The 22695-nt window shown below is 39.5% G+C and overlaps 1 protein-coding gene across 1 annotated transcript; it reads right to left on the bottom strand.

Moving 5' to 3' along the window:
• Positions 1 to 2950: 2950 nt before the first annotated feature.
• Positions 2951 to 9988, bottom strand: LOC125880001 (lipid droplet assembly factor 1-like). The gene is made up of 5 exons (XM_049562205.1): positions 9866 to 9988; positions 9542 to 9661; positions 6642 to 6810; positions 6393 to 6538; positions 2951 to 5525 (listed from the first exon to the last, which is right to left on the bottom strand). Exons 2-5 carry the CDS (start codon positions 9638 to 9640, stop codon positions 5463 to 5465), a joined length of 477 nt encoding a protein of 158 aa, XP_049418162.1. The 5' UTR covers positions 9641 to 9661; positions 9866 to 9988; the 3' UTR covers positions 2951 to 5462.
• Positions 9989 to 22695: the final 12707 nt, after the last annotated feature.

Raw genomic sequence — 22695 nt, 5'->3', positions numbered from 1 at the left:
TACTGATACTGATACTGAACGCTATGTTGACATCTCAATATGCTAAACTGCCAGCTCCATCAAATACACCTCTCTCGATTTCATCACACCACAGACTGTATGAGTTGAAGCTGCTCTGGCAGAAAAATGCTCACGGTGAGTGGTTGTGAACAAAACCATGCAAATAGTCACATTTTTCTAGATCTTTGTACAAAAAGGATCAAATGTAGGTATCATGTAACTGGAGAAGTTTTGATATTACTTGGTGCTGGATTATTTTGGTCGATACCCTATAGGTATTGAGTACTGATAACCAGCGCCAAGTTGCACCATGGAAAGTGGTAAAGGGAAGTGTTAAGAGCTTTGACAGAAGTTAATGTATCAAGAGCACATTGTAAATATACTCTGTTAAAAGTAAACCAGTACTGTAAATGTTACTCAAGTAAAAGGATGTAAGTATAATCAGAAAATGAAAAAATACTCGAAGAAAAATGTCCTGACGTCCATCTCCCCAGCAAGGCTTTCCAGCTCCTCCTGGGGGACGCCAAGGCATTCCCAGGCCAGATGAGATATGATATCCCTCTAGCGTACCCCGGGGGTTCCTACCAGTTGGACGTGCCCAGATCACGTCTAACCGGAGGCATCCTGATTAGATGCCCAAACCACCTCAACTGACCCCTTTCTACATGAAGGAGCAGCGGCTCTACTCCGAGCTCCCTCTGGATTTCCAAGCTCCTTACCCTATCTCTGAGGTTGAGCCCAGCCACCCCACGGAGGAAACTCATTTCGGCTGCTTATCTGCGATCTCATTCTTTTGATCATTACCCAGCGCTCATGACCATAGGTGAGGGTTGAGACGTAGATGGACCAGTAAATCGAAAGCTTCCCCTTCTGGCTCGGCTCCCTCTTCACTACAATGTTTCGACACAGTGCCTGCATCACTGCAGACGCCGTACTAAACTGCCGATCCATCTCAAGCTCCCGTCTACCCTCACTCGTGAGCAAGACCCAGAGATAATTAAACTCCATAGCTTGGGGCAGTAACTCTCTCTCAACCCGGAGAGGGCAATCCAGAGGAGAACCATGGCCTCAGATTTGGAGGTACTAATTCTCATCCCAACCACTTTACACTCGGCTGCAAACTGCTCCCAGTGCATGCTGGAATTCACTGTGTGATGAAGTCAACAGAACCACACCATCTGCAAACAACAGATGCAGTTCTGAAGTCACCAAACTGGACCCCTTCCTTCCTCTGACTCGAGGAAGGAAGGGGACCGGTTTGCCTTGAGATCCTGTCCATTGCCAGAGGCAACATCTACCGAGAACGTGTTTGACTTTGTGCCAAGTATGTGGATGGATGACTCGTAGCAGTGACCCCAGTATCCCGTATTCCTGCTGTACACTTGTGTATGTGGTGTCATTAGATTATTATTACTCATGCATTAATGTAAAAGCAGGATTTCACTGTTGTAGTTGGTTGAGGTAACTACAGGACTGCAAGCAGCTAATGGTAATTATCGTTCTGGATTAATGTGATTCCTGACGAATCTACTGACTGTTTGGTTTGTAAAGTTTCAGTAACAAGTGCCGTCACAATTATCCAGAACCCAAAGTGCTTCACAATGCTCTTGTACAAAACATAGTACAAACCTCAAAATTATTAAAAAATAAAAGAGAAATAATTAAAAGAGAGCAGCAAATCCTCACAATTTTTAAGTTGGATCCATTAAATGTTTGGCATTTTTGCTTGATAAATTACAGTTATTAAAATTGTTGATTTTATATTCTGTCGATTGACTAATTGCTTCAGCCATACTTGTATGTAGTTTAATTAATTATTTAATTATTTGTTTTGTGTGCAGAAATCTTGATTTGTAAAGTAACTAAATCTGCCAAATAATTGTAGCCCAGTGGCTTAAGAAGTGCAGTAATTCCCTCTGAAATGTAGTAGGGTAGAAGTATACTAGGCCTACATTACTATATTATTATGTTACTATATTTTTTGAGTCTTTGAAACAACAAAACTAAATATGTCAAGGAAGCAACATTTACATTGAATCAAATTAAGTATATTACATATGTTTGCCTCCTCAGCATACAGGTCACACATGTATAAAACTGATAAAAACATTTCCTACCCATCATCCCACTAACCCACTCCCATGGTAGGAAGCACATAGAAACTTCCCCTTTGAAAAAGATGACAGGAATAATGGTGACAAACTTCACACAGAACATAATGTGTTTAGTAAACTCAGTTTATTCTAATAAAGATTATTCCAACCAAAATACATACTGAAACCGTTTGTTCCCAAACTTATCTCAAGTTCTTTGAAATACATGAGGATATTCTCTCTTGAGGAAAAATGTATAGGCGTTAAATCACATTGATAAATCAGACTTCAGTTTTACCACATAAGCTGTCACCAACAATACAATGTTTTGGATCCATTTATTTCAAAGACCATAACATTTTCTCCATCTGTTTGGACAGAAGACCAGAGCAAATATTAATCCAGATGAGCATTTGAAAAAACGTACAACACTTTTAAAGGAAAGTTAAAGTTAATACCATCAAGCGTTGTCAACACAAGGCTGTAAAGGTGTTTTTGGCGTGATGTTGTTTTGTAGTCTCACTTAGCCACTTACTAGCAACCGCCTTTTTAAAGACACATAAAAGCTTAAAAAATCATGTATTTTATGTCGTAGAACAAGATGTGGAAGTCTCTGCTTGTGGTAACCATAGACCTTATTTCAGGCATCTAACCAAAAATCCATTGACCTTCAGATGAGAAAGCTGGAGTGCTAAAATGCTAACTCATTTCTGGGTTTTAGGACTTGTTCCTGGGGCACAGTACTAGCAAACTTTAAAATGCCAACATGCTAAACTTAAATGTTGAACATGCCAAAAATCACACTCTCTTAACAATAGCATGTTAGCACTGTCACTGTGAAGAGGTTAACATGGCGTGATGTTGTTTTGTAGTCTCATTTAGCCACTTACTAGCAACCGCCTTTTTAAAGACACATAAAAGCTTAAAAAATCATGTATTTTATGTCATAGAACAAAATGTGAAAATCTCTTAAGCTTGTGGTAACCATTCACCTTATTTCAGGGATCTAACCAAAATTCCATTGACCTTTAGTCAAGAAAGCGGGAGTGCTAAAATGCTGACTCATCTCCAGGTTTTAGGCCTTCTTCCTGGGGCACTGTTTAGGTGAATGTTAAAATGCCAACATGCCAGACATCACACATTCTTAACAACAGCATGTTAGCAGTGTCATTGTGAACACGTTGACATGCTAGTGTTAGCATTTAGCTTAGGTTTAGCTTCACAGTTCCTATATTCAAAAATTTACGAGTGGGGCATTTACTGACGTATTTTATGTCATAGAACAAAACGTGAAAATCTCTAAAGCTTGTGGTTACCACTGACCTTATTTCAGGCATCTAACCAAAAATCCATTGACCTTTAGATGAGAAAGCGGGAGTGCTAAAATGCTAACTCGTTTCTGACAAGAAAGTGGGAGTGTTAAAATGCTGACTCATCTCCAGGTTTTAGGACTTCTTCCTGGGGCACTGTTTAGGTGAATGTTAAAATTCCAACATGCCAGACATCACACATTCTTAACAACAGCATGTTAGCAGTGTCATTGTGAACATGTTGACATGCTAGTGTTAGCATTTAGTTTAGGTTTAGGTTTACAGTTCCTACATTTAAAAATTCACAAGTAGGATATTTACTGACGTATTTTATGTCATAGAATAAAACATGAAAATCTGTTAAGCTTGTGGTAACCACTGATCTTATTTCAGGCATCTAAACAAAAATCCATTGACCTTTGGACGAGAAAGCGAGAGTGCTAAAATGCTAACTCATTTTAAGTAGGGTATTTACTGACATATTTTATGTCATAGAATAAAACTTGAAAATCTCCTTTAAGCTTGAGTTTACCACAGACCTTATTTAGGGCAACTAACTAAAAACCCATTGATTTATGGACGAGGGAACCGAAAGTGCAAAAGAACTCATTTCCATATTTTTTCAGCTGGGCTTTCTTCTCTGCTCAGGATGCCATCACTCCATTACATCTTTTAATAGCAAATAGATATTTGCTGCTGTATTAGTGTTCAGCATGTCGTATAGAGCTCCTTTAAAGGTAACAGCAAACATAAACAAGTAACAGTACTTTGTAGTGCTTTTCTCGCCTCATTTGCACGTGCATCAGATATCTGCAGACATACACAACATACACATGCATTTATAAATCATAATGTGGAAACTAGAATAGTGCACAGTGTTCAGTCACGAGCCAGCATTTTTCTCTTGAAATGAGCCGTCAGTTCAAGATATGTGCATAGTGCAAAGAATATACAGATGAGACTAAAATAAGCCTCCTGTATTTAAAGCTATAGTGTGTAACTTCTACAGGTCTGTAAATGTCCGTTTCACCCAAGCCACTACTAGAGGAGATGACACAATGCTGATTAAGCCGATCGGCTCCTCTAACATCTTGCGGTATTTTTCAATATATATCATTTTTAGTATGCGTGTCGACCGGCGACATTCCCGCGCTGGCGCACAGGAAATGCTTCCTCACAACAAGAAGGGAGGGGGAGGAAGAGCGGAGAGTGTCACAGCAAGAGGTAGAGCGCAGGTAGAAAGAGAAAGCAACAAAGAAGCGGCTGAGACACGGTTCAGAAGTGGATCCTACCACAAAGAAAAAGCCTGGACGTTCGGCTGAAGGTCTATTAGCAAAGAAGGAAAGTGACCGACAGAGAAGGCAAACAAGGATTTGTATTGGCGTTGCTTTTCCTCGGTGGAGAGCCCTGAAGGAAAAAATTGGGCTGAGGGCAGACACGGATGTTGCCTTGCTGCTGTTGGATAAGTAAGTGACTTGGTTTATAATTATATTATGAGTAGTATGTGTTGCTGTTACATGTACTGGACCTAGTACTTTATTATTTTCTTGGAAATGGTGCTATGAACGTTATGCAATGTTAGCAGCCTGGTGTTCGCCACGTTGTGTAGCCTTGTGTACATGGTGTGTAGCGAGTGTTACTCTGTTTACACGGTGTGTGGCGACTGACGAGTGTTACTCTGTGTACATGGAAGTGCCGCCGGCTTATTAGTTGTAATAACGCATTATCCGCTGGGAGGCAACAGAAGTTACGCACTGTAGCTTTAACTAGTAAGGCAGTTCAAAGATTAGTTATTCCATGCTTTGGCTGTCAAAGATATTTTAAACTTATATTAAGCATAGAGATAGTTACAATCAGGCATTATAGAAAAATATTCAGCCATAATATTTAGGCTGTAGACACACAGTAACAATTAGGGAATCTTTGTGCTTAGGAAATCTGTTACACATATTACATTCAAGGGTCTCTTCAGTAGTGCTGATTTAAGGCGTTCGTACCCTCGGCGATTCTGACCTTCTTTCACCTGAGAGCTGACAATCGAGAGAGAAGAAGAATTGAGCTACTGCGTGTCTTTCATTTCTGAAGTGTCAGATTCACTCTCCGTCTCCTGGACTTTCCTTTGCTGGTAAGAAATAAAGGACAACAGAGAAGGAAAATAAATATAATGTGGAGACAATGTCAGACATTTTAACATGAATGTAAAAATGTTAAAAAACATCATGTGCGGTGGAAACAGGGTGTCTACAGGTACAGGTAAAAAATACATTTAAATTTAATACTGTTTTTATTCTAAGGTCCTATTGTTGTAACATTGAATTCAAGACTTTTTAAGGACCTGTAGACACCCTGGGAAAGTAATAAATCATGTGTGCAGCCATCCTTTTCTTTTCAAAACGCACTCTGAGTCCTTGGTGTGCTAGGGCTGCAACCAATGATTATTTATATTGTTGATAAATCTGTCGATTATTTTTTTTTCTATTAATCAATTAATTGTTTGGGCTATAAATTATCCAAAAATGGTGATAAATCAGTGTTTCCCAAAGCCCAAGATGACATCTTCAAATGTCTTGTTTTTTTCCACAGCCCATAGATATTCAACTTACTGTCACAGAGGTGTAAAGTAACCAGAAAATTTGACATTTTAAAAGCTTGAATCAGAGAATTTTGACTTTTTTTCTTTGAAAAATTAATCAAACTGACTAATCAATTATCGCATTAGCCTTACATTAATGTAATAGTTGACTGCTAATCAATTAACGAGTAATCTTTGCAGCAACAAACACTAACTCTGCCGCAGCGGCCCGGGTTCGACTCTGGCCTGTGGCCCTTTGCTGCGTGTCACTCCCTCCCTCTCCCCCCCCTTCACACTTGTCTGTCCTGTACATTAAAGGCTAAAAAGCCCCAAAAAATATCTTGAAAAAAAAAAACAAAAACAAAAAAACAAAAACAAACAAAAAAACACTTGTTAACTCTTGCTAATTCTCAGTACCTTTTTCAGATGTGGGTAATAGCGGTGAAAGATGTTGGTGATGATGATATAAAGGGCACTGAAGATGAATGAAGCCATGACAGAGAAGAAGGCGATACCGGTGAGCACGCACAGCAGAGTAACGCCTCCTATAAACAAGAGGAACCCTGACAGACAGAAATAAGGTTTTGGTTAATAGAAAAGACTGTCAGGTGAGTACATTTCAGCTTGTAGAGGATAGAAAATTGAGTTTGACGTACTCACACATACCTTCAAAGAAAACAAAACCTACTGCTGCCATTATAAAGGTCACAAGAGCAAAAGAAAGGAAAAGCCCGACAGGCAGTGCGGCCATGGCGCCAAACAGCAGCACTGTCAGAGCGAAGACAGGGTGGGTGCTGAGGTACTGCCCGATTCTTGTGTTCATCAGATGTGCTACCTGTTAGAGAGAGAGAGACACCATGGCTGTAATCACCTATTTAACATCAGGGGAGGAGATGACTCTGTGCACCTTGTGTGACCCAACCCTTCAGGGAGGACTGGGAGATTCCCCACCAGAGACATTTTAGAAACTCAGCAGCTAAACTGACCATTTTAGAGCATTTTGTAAGGAAATTTTAGATGAGGGGTTCTCAAAGGTTTGATGACTGAGTGCCATTTTAGGGAGCCAACATACAGTACAGGCCAAAAGTTTGGACACACCTTCTCATTCAATGCATTTTCTTTATTTTCATGACTATTTACATTGTAGATTCTCACTGAAGGCATCAAAACTATGAATGAACACATGGAGTTATGTACTTAACAAAAAAAGGTGAAATAACTGAAAACATGTTTTATATTCTAGTTTCTTCAAAATAGCCACCCTTTGCTCTGATTACTGCTTTGCACACTCTTGGCATTCTCTCCATGAGCTTCAAGAGGTAGTCACCTGAAATGGTTTTCCAACAGTCTTGAAGGAGTTCCCAGAGGTGTTTAGCACTTGTTGGCCCCTTTGCCTTCACTCTGCGGTCCAGCTCACCCCAAACCATCTCGATTGGGTTCAGGTCCGGTGACTGTGGAGGCCAGGTCATCTGCCGCAGCACTCCATCACTCTCCTTCTTGGTCAAATAGCCCTTACACAGCCTGGAGGTGTGTTTGGGGTCATTGTCCTGTTGAAAAATAAATGATCGTCCAACTAAACGCAAACCGGATGGGATGGCATGTCTCTGCAGGATGCTGTGGTAGCCATGCTGGTTCAGTGTGCCTTCAATTTTGAATAAATCCCCAACAGTGTCACCAGCAAAACACCCCCACACCATCACACCTCCTCCTCCATGCTTCACAGTGGGAACCAGGCATGTGGAATCCATCCGTTCACCTTTTCTGCGTCTCACAAAGACACGGCGGTTGGAACCAAAGATCTCAAATTTGGACTCATCAGACCAAAGCACAGATTTCCACTGGTCTAATGTCCATTCCTTGTGTTTCTTGGCCCAAACAAATCTCTTCTGCTTGTTGCCTCTCCTTAGCAGTGGTTTCCTAGCAGCTATTTGACCATGAAGGCCTGATTCGCGCAGTCTCCTCTTAACAGTTGTTCTAGAGATGGGCTCTGCTGCTAGAACTCTGTGTGGCATTCATCTGGTCTCTGATCTGAGCTGCTGTTAACTTGCGATTTCTGAGGCTGGTGACTCGGATGAACTTATCCTCAGAAGCAGAGGTGACTCTTGGTCTTCCTTTCCTGGGTCGGTCCTCATGTGTGCCAGTTTCGCTGTAGCGCTTGATGGTTTTTGCGACTCCACTTGGGGACACATTTAAAGTTTTTGCAATTTTCCGGACTGACTGACCTTCATTTCTTAAAGTAATGATGGCCACTCGTTTTTCTTTAGTTAGCTGATTGGTTCTTGCCATAATATGAATTTTGACAGTTGTCCAATAGGGCTGTCGGCTGTGTATTAACCTGACTTCTGCACAACACAACTGATGGTCCCAACCCCATTGATAAAGCAAGAAATTCCACTAATTAACCCTGATAAGGCACACCTATGAAGGGGAAACCATTTCAGGTGACTACCTCTTGAAGCTCATGGAGAGAATGCCAAGAGTGTGCAAAGCAGTAATCAGAGCAAAGGGTGGCTATTTTGAAGAAACTAGAATATAAAACATGTTTTCAGTTATTTCACCTTTTTTTGTTAAGTACATAACTCCACATGTGTTCATTCATAGTTTTGATGCCTTCAGTGAGAATCTACAATGTAAATAGTCATGAAAATAAAGAAAACGCATTGAATGAGAGGGTGTGTCCAAACTTTTGGCCCGTACTGTATGACTGAGGGCTTTACAGGAGAAGTGCACACATGATGACATTTTTTAAATAATTTCTTTTATGACATACCACACATTTTAAGACTTTTTTTGACATACATACATATGACTTATGCCTTTTTTGTTTTACTTTTTTTTTTTTTTTTTACATATTATACTATGACTTTTTTTAAAACTTTTTTTTACATACTATACTATGGCTTTTTTATGACATACTACACTGACTTTTTATGGCATGACTTTTTTATGACATGCTATACTATGATTTTTTTTGTCATATTATACTATGACTTTTTATGACATTTTTGTCACATTATGACTATGGCTTTTTTGTCATACTACACTTTGACTTTTTTTATTACATTCTGTATTGTGACTTTTTCTGATATACTATACTATGACTCTTTATGGCACTTTTTATTAAATACTAACACTTTACACAAACAATAACATTCAACAGTGATGTAGCACGTAACACTTACATTACAATCTAGTTTTCCACTTTTTAAATACATTTGAATGAAATTAAATAGAGAGTCATTACAGTGTTTGTCATTGATTATACCCAGAGCAGTCGAACGTTCGGCGGGGGTACAGCAACATCAATCATGCAAACCAAAAGCAGAACCGCAGTAAAGTTTATTTATGATTATAATTATATGTGCTCATGATGGTTTTTTTTAAGACAGTGGTGCATGATTGCCTGTTTTAGCTTTTTTTCTTTATATGTTATATCAATATACTGGGGGTGGGGGTGGGGGGGGGCACACACATGATTTGCTAATAGAAAAGCAAAGCAAACATGCACACAAATTAAAGAGTAAAGAACTTTTTTTGAGAGTTTCAGGTGTTTAATTTCATGTTACCTTGGGGTCATCATAATAACGCTTCACCATTGTGCTCCAACCTCCCCACAGCTGCTGCAACTCTGATTTCTCACTGCTGCTGTTGCTGCTGGGCTGCATCTCCACAGACGTAGGACCTGACTGAAGACAGGAGGAAAACTGAGTCAACCTGACAGCTAAATGGTACATTTTGTTAACCAAGGTTAAAGTTTAGACACACATGGGATTCAGTTGAGCTACAGTGGATGTAACAAATGGTTAACTAGCTAAAAACTGTGCTGTATTACACCTTAAATGACCTTAGACCATGTCTGAAAACAAACACCAAAGTTAGTAAGTACCAACCTGAACTATGTAGCAAAGCTGGTTTGTGTCCTGCAGTTGCCTCTGACTCTTCAACACTACAACAGTGCCAACACACCCTTTTAAAACACTTTCTTCCTACTCCTCCTCTTTCTTCCTCTTTTGGATTCCTGGTGGAGAGACTCTGAAAGGCTTGTTGGTATTGTTGCTGCCATCTACTGTTCACCAAATATGTGTCAGCACATGACTGTAGGCTTCAGTGTTATTGTACATCATATTCATGTTAAGCATTTTCAGAATTAATGGGAAAAATGTGCATCTACATTTATGGACTTATGGATTCACCTTAATTAAAATTAGCCAGCAACAATAGAATAAATAAGCAGCCTAAATAACCATTAATACATAAAGGTTACACAGTGGGGTACAAACGTCTGAGACCACATAGAAATTCTATTTCATGCAAAACCTGGAAATTATCAGAATTTGATGATTCAGAAACATTTAAGAACACAAGAAAGTTATGACATGTAATTGAATTCAGTCTTATTTATAAAGCCCAAGCTTTACAGGATAGGATAGGATAGGATATCATGCATGTGCTTCAGGTCAGGAGCCAGGAACTTCTTTTAGGTTTAGCAGAGCTTTTCCGTTCCTCATAGATAGAGAGATGATAGACAGAGCAGCACTGATGTCTCCAGAAACCACTGACAGGATCTCCATGGCGTTCTGCAGTTCCAGCTTCTTATAGAGCGCCACGATACTCAGGGATGGGCAGTATTTCTATTACTTGTATTTAAAATGCGTATTTCAATTACATTTGAGTATTTTGTAATTTGTATTTGATAAGGCCGATAAAAAGCAAATGTAATTTGTAACAAAATACTTTTGAGTGAAGTAATTTTGTATTTAAAATACTCAAAATACTTTCTCCACAAATCAAAAAACAAAAATAATAGGCTACGCATTCTTATAATATTGGATGTGACAATATTTTTTACTTTTTTTATATATATATATATTTTTATCTATAAGTTTTTTTAAACTTGGGCCATTTAATGTGCCCTTCAATGACCTAGTGGTCTGTTTTACTGGACTGTGCATGACATAGGAAATTGTATGTTTTTGTGGTTGATGCTTGGGATGAGTATGCTACAAATGAATTGCCTCACGTGGGATCAATGAAGTTGTCTGAATCTAAATCTGGATCATTAAATAATATTTTAGGGTAGCCTACAGCCCAAACCTGAATACTCTGCTACACCAAATTGTGAGAAAATAAGTGCAAATTTAGCTGCGACCAAATTTGCTACTTTCATGCCATTAATGGATGAATCATGGTTGTCCTTTCTGGCATAGTTACTTGTGGTCTTTAATTGCAGCATGTACCTTTTGAGCATTTTTGGTGAAGGACTTTTTGAGTTATTCACAAAAAGATCTGAATCGGTTAGCATAGCGCCACCTATGGACGAATCGTTGGCATTCTCTCTGGTATAGTTACTCATGGTCTCTAGTTGCTGTATGCAAATTTTGAGCATTTTTGGTCAAGGACTTTTTGAGTTATCCACAAAAAGCTTTGTGGACTGACCGACCAACCGACCGACAGAGTGACCTATTGAGCTGCGAGTCGCTGCTAAAAAGAAAAAGAAAAAAAGTATTTTCTGTATTTGAAAATACAAAATACATGTATTTTATTTTGATATATTTTCTGGCACCAGTATTTTGTATTTTATTTTGATACATTTATTTGAGGGGTATTTTGTATTTTGGATCAAAATACATTTTGATGTATTTTTGCCCATCTCTGACAATACTGGACTCAGCTCGGTTGTTTCAGATCAGGATCTTCTGCAGGATTCGATTGTTGAACTTGTCTGTCCACACAGGTCCTCAGTGCTAGCTATGGTGTGCTCAGAGAAGACAAATACTGATTGATTTTATAGGTTTTTTGAGAAAAGATGGTAAAAAGAGCAGAGTTAGCATTTAGATGCAGCATTGTGATAGTGAGAAACATCGCATCAGACCTCAGTGACAATGTCAGAAGTCAAATCGTTTTTCTAAGCAAAGAGAGGCTTTCTTAGTGTCAAATCATGGCTAGACTAAAGATTTCTAAGTGAGCAGTGTACAGAAGTCTAAAACACTTTGCAAGACCTGCTTGACTGGCTGTGGCTCAGGAGCAAGATCCTCAGCTCAAACCACGGCTGCTCCAGTCCCCATGTTGAAGTATCTCTGGGCAAGACACTGAACCCCAGATGGCTCCAAATAAATGTGTGAGTGCGTGTGAATGTTAAACTGAGCAGCAGGTGGCACCTTCTGTGGTAGCCTCAGCCACCAGTATTGTGAATGTTTTTATATGTCGTGTTTAAGTGCTTTGAGTGATTAGATTAGACAGGCGCCATACAAAAACAAGTCCATTCAATTTACGATGAAGACCAAAGAAAATGACATTTACCGGGGCACATGAAGACTGAGAAAGCCAAGCACCCTGTGACATCAAAAGAAGCTCTCTGAAACATTAAATGTTCATTATCAGATCCTTTTTTTTGTATCAGTTTGTTCTTTTACATGCTTTTTATTTGAAATATTTTATGGTTTATTGTTGTAATGTCTAGCTTTTCACTTGTTGCTTTTTCTGTGCTATTTTACTTCTGCTCTGTGAATGAAGTGTATGAAGTTTGATTAGATTTTGATTTAATGCTGGGATAGCATGGGTCATCAGGTTTTGCACAGTCCAAGATGAGTCCATGCTGTCATTAAAACAAAACAGGGGCACATCAAATACTATGATATTCTGAAATCCATGTATATTTTCTGAAAATTCAACCTTTCACTCAAATTTTTGAGCTGATATTATAATTTGTAATAAAAAACATGGTGTTACATTAGAAACAAATGCAACAAAAGTATCTTGGCAGGTGGTCTCAGACTTTATTTATTCATACTGTGAAAATAGTATGGATTTAATTCAGTGGAAATTATACAGGAATGTAAACTGATTCTTCCTCTTATCATTGCTATGATGAGGTAGACAGATATTTACCGGAGCATGGGTAGTCTGCGCCCTCCAGTGGTCAGAGTGAGGAGGTGCAACACTACATTGAATTAATGTCCAGCACACAGCTCATTACAAGTATGATTATAATAAATAACAGCACCATCGGTATTGTAATAAATGCAGGTATAAATATCTGTGTACTGATGTGGAGACTTCCTGCCACAGATCACAACAGTGACATGCTACTATTCTGTTGACATTAAATACTTCAGGAGGCCAGGAGGTCTTCGAGTTTATTCTTGCCATTTTCTCACTTTGTTGACTTTAAGTGGGAGCGTTGCCCATCTACATCGGTGTATTATTACCACCTGTGCAACCACATATCTTCTTGTCCTTCTCTGGCACATTACTCTTTGTCATTAAAGGACCACTGTCACTAATTATGATGGATGTTATAGCCAGCCCCCTCTGCTTCTGCCTAATTGCGCCATAAACCACCAATCGTCTTTATTGGACAGCTGATGAATTATCAAACGATTTCTTGGCGAGGTAAAGGAAGCTGGGTTTCTCCTTTATTTTCTCTCAGGTGACTTCAATTGGGATGACTAGAGTCACAGATTGATTACTTTTCTGAATGTTTGTATGGAATTAGATGCCATCCAGGGCACACACACATTGTAAATGCAAACGTGATGGGGACATCACTACAGTATTTCTCCAGAGATCCAGTAGAGGGGGTTCCCAGTTTACTCTGCAGCTGTCAGGCTGAAACTGCTCTTTAAAAATAATGACCACACTTTCTCCCCTTCTGCTCTGCGCTGCTATTAGATGGCAACAGCCAGAATTCTCTGGCAGAGACTGATCAGAATATTAAATGTTTGAACTTCACCACCACCACTGATTACTTCTTCAATCAAAGATATGAGTGTCCTCAGCTACCCACAAATTAAGTTTAGCCCCTTGAGTTTTTAAATATATGTGGGCACATAACTGCGAGGGAAATGGCTGTGTGATCTGTTTTGAGCTACACCAAAGAGAGACACCCCAGGGACCGGTGATGACAACTTATTTGGACCCTTTATAGCTGCCGGCCATACTAATTAATCACTTTCATTTTGTATTGAGTACAGGGGAATGATTTGGTGAGGGAGAGACTGCATCCACCTCTCCAGACTGCTAAACACAATGAACTCAGTGAACCAAGGCTTGGGCTGTTTGTGTGTGTGTGTGTGTGTGTGTGTGTGTGTGTGTGTGTGTGTGTGTGTGTGTGTTTGTGTGTGTGTTTGTGTGTGTGCAGTTTGTGCATGTGTTCTCACAAAATGAGGAATTCCCAATGTTTAACCACTTTCTCTGCTGTCCTTTTGTACTCCAGGCTTTCATTTTTATGACCCTTTCACATCAGATTATATACCTCATTTCCCCACTTGTCTGTCCTTTACTGTGGAGTTCACTGCAGCCTGGTTGCTGCAATGCTTAAAGGAACACTTCACCTACAACATGACCATTTATATATCCATTAGTCATGCCATGTTTCCTCTTTTTTTTTTTTTTACATGCCTCTATGGAGTATGGATCAACGTATGGATTAATTGATTGATTGGGGACCATGTTTAACAAAGGCAAAACTATGATCAGTCGTATCCTCAGTGCTTCCCAAAGACATGCATTTTCACTAAAACCTTATTATTTCAATCAAGAGAGACAGAAGAATGAAGTAAAGGTAATATTTAATACAGAATATGAGTGCACAGATGAACAGATTTTGTGTGCTGATTAAGATTTAACAGAAGTCTTTAGTGTTTGACCACCAGAGGGAGATATTTTGTGATTAAGGGACTTCTGAGCAGCAACAGGATTAATCCCCACATGGAGTCCAGACACTGGTGGTGCTGGTGGCTGATGATTCTGAGGCTGATGGCTGCTGAGGCGGATGAGGCTGATGAATCCGTAAAGAAAAGGGGTGAATGGATACGTGCAAGGAGTGAATGGCAGAGTGAGAAACAAACTTACATCCTGAGCATGAACAGTATTGCCTTCCTGACTGAACCTTTGCCAGAGCTTCATTTCCTGCATTGTCTCGTGGGATGTCGTATGGATTTGGGGCACAGCTGTAATCCACAAAAGTTTTACCGAGAGTGTGTTTTGCTGCTATTCTCCTCTTAGGTGTATGATAAAATAGAATGTTTACTTCTTCCACAGTTAAAACCATTATTGATTTCATGCAAATGACGTCATAGCATCAACAATTTATGAAAAAGAAAATTCAAACTAATTTAATGCACCTGTGAAAGTGTCAAAGTGTTGTTATACAGCGACAGTGTGAGCTCAATGTTATCTATCTCTTTCTGAAGTAATTTGTAGCTCAACTTATAAACCAGAAAATGTGAAAGAATTTAATGTCTTGTTTCTTTTTTTTTCCTTCAACATCACAGTTTGGCCCAATGAGGCTGGTGATTCCAGCTCACCAATATTTTAAACTTGTTTTCCTGCTGAACAAAATAAGACGGATAAACATAGTTGGTCCATGGCTCCTGAGACAAATGACTCTTGTGACAAAGCAGCCAGCACCTCAACTTGAGGGGTAGATAAAAATTGAATGCTCAATGTATCCCATATACCCGTAGCGCAGAGATATATCCGAGTGTCTGAGAGCAAATTAACTGTACGATATGTCTGCTGGCACGTGCTCAGACGCTCAACGTATTGCAGCCGGGATGTGATTGATGAGCTGTCGGCAAATTCCAATTTGCATCTGCTGATTGTAAAAACTAATCACTGTGAGAGGAGGAGCATGAAGTGGCTGGAAATCTCCTGTGGTTCCCTGTTAACTGATGCATGTCCACCTATTGTTTGGCCTCCAAAATGATATCATATGTTACATTATTGTCATGCTGCAGTCGACACCTGCTGTGTTTCATAAGAAAATAAGAGGTACCTGGTGCTTTTTTTTTGCCCCTTGTCACATTTGATATCCACACCTCTCCATCATACTACCCCTCTCCATCCACCTCCCCTCTCGTTCCCAGACCCATTCACCTCTCTTTGAAGTTGCACAGGAGTGCTCGGCCAACAGCTGGCCACAGGAGAACAAAATGTCTTTGGAGTCTGCCCTGTGTCAAATAGGATAGTCCTTATTGTCAGTGGTTGTCATTTTGCCAGATGAAGGGGGGCAGCTTTTGGTTCCTGTCCTCCGACTGGGGAGAGCGAGGGGCTCAAAGGAAGCTCCCTGGAGGTTGGTAAAGGGCGCTGTGGAGGACGGAGTCAGAGCCCTCTGAAAGCTCTCTGAGCTCACCAACAACAGCAGCAGCAGCAGCACCGCTGCACACATACACACACAAATAGTACACACAAGAGGAAATACTTACTCAAGTTTTATTTTGCTTGTTTAATTCACTGCAAATCCAGGATAAGAACAACAATTCTTCAGGTTACTAGTGGTTAATGTACCAGACTATTTCGACATACTACACTATGACTTTTTTTTACACACTACACTATGACTTTTTTGACATACTATATTGTATGATTTTTTTTTAAACAGATTCCACTATGTCTTGTTTTATGACATATCATACTTTGACTTTTTTGATATATTATACTTTGAACTTTTTTCATGATTTTGGACGACATACTTTACTATGACTTTTTTTTTACATGATTTTGGACAACGTCCTATACTATTACGTTTTTTCATGATTTTTTGACGACATATTACACTATGACTTTTTTCATGATTTTGGACGACATGCTATACTATGACGTTTTTTCATGATTTTGGACGACATACTATACAACAACTTTTTTAAGTGATTTTGCACGACATACTATACTACAACGTTTTTACATGATTTTGGACAACATGCTATACTATGACTTTTTTACAGGATTTTTGACGACATGCTATACTATGACTTCTATTTCATGATTTGGACAACATACTATACTATGACGTTTTTCATGATTTTTGATGACATAGTGTACTATGACTTTTTTTACATGATTTATGACGACATGCTATACTATGACGTTTTTTCATGATTTTGGACGACATACTATACTACGATGTTTTTCATGATTTTTGATGACATAGTGTACTATGACTTTTTTACATGATTTATGACGACATACAATACTATAACGTTTTACATGATTTTGGACGACATACTATACCACGACTTTTTTACATGATTTTGCATGACATACTATACTATAACGTGTTTACATGATTTTGGACAACATGCTATACTATCACTTTTTTACAGGATTTTTGACGACATGCTATACTATGACTTCTATTTCATGATTTTGGACAACATATTATATTATGACCTTTTTTACCTGATTTTGGACAACATACCATACTATTACTTTTTTTAATTTTTTTTTTTACTTTTTTAGCAAAATACATTAGGCTGTTAAATTGAGCACTCAACAAGGCAGTTTGTCCTTCAACAACTTTCTTATCAAAAAGTACAGATGGAGTCCTTTTGAGTTCAGTGTTTGGACTTGAATGTGCAACTTAAGGAATTACAAAGGTCTGTTCATCACACTGAGCTATGTTTATGCTACACATCCTGCGATCAGTCTCATCAAGAAAAAAGTTTCCCTTCACCCATTTTCTGGTTTGGACTACATTAACATGGAAACAACAAAAAGACACACACACAAAAAACATTTTATTGCCAAGTCAGGAGCTGATAGTTGACTTTGGGAAGAAGCAGGGACCTTAATGTCAACAGGCCCTCAGGGTACAGGGTGGATAGCTTCAAGTTCCATGGTGTCCACGTCACTGGCGGCCTGACCTAGGTGTTGCATACTGTTCCACCTCAGATGCTTGAGGAAACTCCAGAGATATCCAGATATCCCCTCCCCTCTTACACCATCAGCAGCATCCTGACGGGGATCCTCGGTAGGGAAACAAGCCCCCTAATCATACACATATATTTATTATAGCATTCTTTTTATAGTGCAACAGACTAGAGGAACTGAATTAACATTACATTTCACTGTAATTGTACCTATATAATAACACGTGACAAATACATTGACAGACGAGCATAGAAGATTATTCCAGTGCATACTGTGAAGAATTTTCTTTGGAAATATTGTGACTTTGGGTCTGTGGCAACTCCTGTTTTCTCTGCCTCATAACTTTTTCTTTTTTTTTTTTGTTAAATAACAAAGGAGTCCCTCATCTGAAAATATTTTTTATGTTCTCTTTATTCAACCTCAAACACGGCAGCTGATGATACTATGATTTTTTATTTACATGTTTTTATGACATATTATACAACTTTTTTTAAAAACATTTTTCATAACATACTATACTATGATTTAAAAAAATAGTATGACATTTTTTATAACATGCTATACTATGACAATTTTTGTTTACATTTTTTTCGACATACTATACTATGACTTTTTTATGACAATTAGTCATTATGATATTGACTGCTGGCTTTAGCTTCATATTCATCTTACAGACCTGAGAGTTGTAGACCTATCAACCTCCTCATGTACCTCCTCGTGAGAAAGTGAATGTGCTTGTTGCCCAAAATGTCAAACTATTCCAAACAGATACTGCACCCCTATCATAAACAATCATGTTTTAGGAGTCTCATGTTGCTTCTATCAGCACATGGTACATTTCTGATGATTGAGCCCAGCATCAAGCTTTTGTGTTTATCACCCACTTCATTATGGACAGTGATTGATTTGCAATGTTTAATCAGCATGTTTTCCACATTCAATTACAATGAACCAACACCGCTGCTGCAGTCTATCAGAAATCATTGTCAATCCAATGTAAAATCCATGAGGTGCTGGTGTATAACATAGTGTGGAAATTTTCAAAAGTTGGGTCAGTGGGTTTACAGTTTGAAAAAAACAGCACCTGAAAGAAAAATGGACCTGATCGGCAAACTGTTGTTGCATTGTGTTGATTCTACTGTACGCCTCATCAGATATGCATGCGGCTCCAGTGTTTTGATGGATTGCTGTTGCTGCTGTTTGCTCCTGCATTTTGATACACTGTTTGAGTTATGATTAAAGAGGGAGATGGCTAAAAGCTGAGGCAGGATTAGTGACAGCTCTTGAGAGAGGACAGAATAAAAAGAAGGAGGAGGAGGAGGAGGAGGAGGAGGAGGAGGGAGAAGTCATCATTAAAGAAAGGTGATGGTGGAGTAATACACCCTCATCCATTATTTGCTGCACCTTTGTGCATGTCTGACCTGGAGGAGATCTTTTGACCAGAGGAAGAGGAAGAGAGTGAAGAGAGAGGATGAATAGGGGTGGCAACATTCCTCCGTCTCATTAAAATTAAAAGTTTGTATTTTCCACCACCTCACAGTGTGTCCCTGAGGACGGCAGGGACAGTCCTCCTGCCCATGTGCCACAGCTTTAATGTCAACCACTGGACTCACTCATTAAACCTTGCTTGATTGTTTGGAACCAAAGGGAGGAATTCATGCAGGGGTGTGTATTTTGTGCAGGACAAAAGAGGATCTATCACATTTTATGTGGTTTTACGGGTTGCTGCAGGGCACCACATCGTGTCCTTGATCAAACTGGTCACTGGTCTCTCACTCAACACATCCTTTATGATGCAAACATTAACAAATTTGTCAGGTGCATGTGCACAATATCTCACCCAGACAATGCTCAACTTCACAGGTGATCTTTTGTCTGTCTGGACCTTGCAGATTGTTTGATGCTCTAACCACCCTGAATTAAGCACTACTCCAACATCAAGGTGGTGTAGTTAGCTAGATGAAAGCAGAGGGGGCTGCATGGCGGGTAATACATTAAACAGGCAGGTATTCAGAGCCACAGGCGAGGCAGCTGGGGAGAAGGACTAGGTGGGATGAAAAGGAGGATTAGCATGGATTCATCAGCTCTCTCTATCACAGGAAAGCCATGAGTCGCTACATGAAGCGACTCAGCAAAGAAGCAGGGCCTTTGACTTGTCTTAGAGGAGACACATTTTTATACCTCATACAATTACAATGTCTACAGTGTACTTATCCTTTCACTGGTTTTTAATATTTAAAGTACAGTAAAGTAAAATGATTTTAAAAAAGAAGCCGACTGGACTGGAATTGATGTTTTAAGTCCCATCCATGGGCGGATGATGAGACAGTGGGCCCCTGGGCACTGATATCAGGGAGTCCCCAGACCATGGCCTGTACCCTATAGGTCCGTTCAACAATCCTAACCTATTGGTTAGAACCCCTTAATGTCCAGTTTTCCCTTTTAGTAAGTAGCTTAAAGCCCTTGAAACCTTGGAGGGTCGTTAGAAGTGCATTTCTAACCATGGAGCCCATGCTGTAACTAACTGCACTCCCTGAAGAAATATTATATTTTTTGAAAAATTAAACGGTGATTCCAGAGAGAAGCAGACAGAGGGGTCTACAGTCTGTGTTTGAAGGATATATCCAGGATGTCAAACTGACTCAGCAGCAACAACAGGTTAAAAAGACAAAGATAGTTAGAAGCTAAAGCCGAACTATAGGCTACAGATCACAGTGTAAAAGTGAACCACCACATCACTGCTGATCGCCACACAAGACAATGAATATAAAGGGAAACTTTGCTGATATTGAACCAGCTGTGTGGCATCACAGTGTGTGCAGATGAGCAGTGTTTGGCTTCACCTCCCTGCCAGTACCTAGACCTTGGTTGCTGGATGGGCAAGGATCTCCGGGATCTATGTTCATCTGCACACAAGGTGATTACCCACAGCTGGTTCAATATCAGCAAAGTTTCCCTGCTTCCCTTCACTGGTTCCTGTACAGCAGGGTCGGCCTTTTTTTCACTGTTATAATCATTAAAAAGCAAAAGCAGCATGTGTATACATTCAGTAGGCTATATCTTCAGTAGCTAGCTAGCTAACCCTACACTTTTCAGGGTTTGAGTTTGGTTTTGGAACAGGCAAGAAACGTATATCTTTTTCCAACCTCTCCAGGTAACGAGTATCATTAATACACAACGTGCCCCAGGCACAACATTTAGCTCCACATCCACATAACTCCAGAAGGAAAAGCAGCAATGTCATAGTAAAGTCAACTAATTTTTGTGTTGCTAACTCACCAATGGGTGCTACAAAACGCCTATGATTGGCACCTAAAGAAATGATAGAAACGCAGCATTGACTTGCTAAAACACAACTGGTTTTGTTGTTGTTGTTGGTCTTTAACAGTGGTCTACAATGTGGCAGGTGTCTCGCCTCGGTTCCACGCCATCCAACATCCACTCCACCTCCTGATGACAAAGTCAGCTTGTATATGTCATCTAAACTACATCATTGTGAAAATGTTGATATGATAAGTGCAATGCCAAATTTCCTTCTGGCCACTGGGTTGCACTTATGGTGTTCCTGAATATAAACCTCCAGTTAAAGAACCGCTTTGAAGCGTCATCACCCCAGAGTATAATTTGCCACTCTGAAGGTGTAATTTTCCACCAGCTGCAGTCAGAGAGAGGCTCAGGTGTGACACACTTGTGACTGTAATTTTGCAGATACAAACTGTTACTGATGTCTCTTGCCGTGTGAGTCAATTATCCACGCACGGTGAGACTTGTTTTGAAAATCAATCGCTGGTCATTTTTCTGCGTAAAGAACTTAAACCTCATCAGCTGAGTCACAAGACAGAGTGCTGCCATCTCAACTCCCTGTTTCTGTTTTATTTACTTTATTTCTTTCCAGTCTCACACACCTGGTCTGTCTATACCAAAGATGACAGCGGTTATTGCTCAGTAAAGAAGATGAGTTGAGTATTTTAGAGAGAACCTGAGGCGGCTGAAGACACAGACACCTAGATCACAGGCAGAAACACAAGCAATAACAGTATAATGTAATCTAATTGAACAGCTCTGCAATGAATTTAACCTTTGTGAAGAAAATATCAGGAACACCAGTGTGCTGGAACATGTGTTAGTAAAATACAGTCCAGTACAAGAAATGTGAACAGTATCATGTAGTCCAACCCTGTCTCATAGAAAGTACATTTGTATATAACTTAAATTATTTACAGCCTAAAACATCACTGCAGATTAAGTATTTTAAAGAACGGCAAAGTTGCAGTGATAGTATTAACTGTCTTTAAAATATTAAAATTTAACATTGGCGTTACAGTTTAACGGAGCCCAGCAGCGTCAGGGGGAAACGTGGTGGAAAGTTAGAGTGGTGAAAGTCTAACTGGGGTGGTGGTTGGGTCCAACAAACACCGACTTTCACCTGAGAGAGCGGTGTTTGCGTCCCATAAGATTCTAAAGCCAAACCCTGTTCTTTTTTTCCTAAACCTAACCATGTGTTTGTGTTGCCTATTCCCAACCATGTGTGTTTGTTGTTGAAGTTAAAAAAAATGCCAATTCACGGTGTTATACCAACATGGTGCGTTTATTTCCTGTGAAAAGGGAAGTGTATTTTGAAAGAAGACAATGCATGTAACAGGTAGAACTTGACACAGCATCCCATAACATCAACAATCAACACACCAGGGGTACCATGCACGTCGTATGTGGACGTGGAAAGTCTGTGACCAAATGTCAATATATGACAAGATCGGAGTGAGAATGTGTTGACAGCGTAGGCTTCAAGAGACAGTGGTTAGGGTGGACATCAGGTGTACACAGTGCAGAACTTTGACATCTGAACTTTGGGTTTGTGCCCAGACTCCTGTCATAGGTTTGGGCAACAATTGCACTTTGGTTAAGGTAAAATGTTTTTCCTTTACTTTATTGTAGGTATTTTGTCGTAATAATTCAGGAAAAAAAAAAATAAAACGACTAGTCGCCTGCATGTTTAAGATATTAATGTAATCATTGAATTATATATTTTGGGCGGGGCAACACAATGGTTTGAGGTGAAGGTGTGAGA

Source organism: Epinephelus fuscoguttatus, linkage group LG19 (genome assembly GCF_011397635.1).
Source record: "Epinephelus fuscoguttatus linkage group LG19, E.fuscoguttatus.final_Chr_v1".
NCBI lineage: Eukaryota > Metazoa > Chordata > Actinopteri > Perciformes > Serranidae > Epinephelus > Epinephelus fuscoguttatus.
Note: the sequence above shows the minus strand (reverse complement) of the source record. Positions and strands in the feature narration are given on the sequence as shown.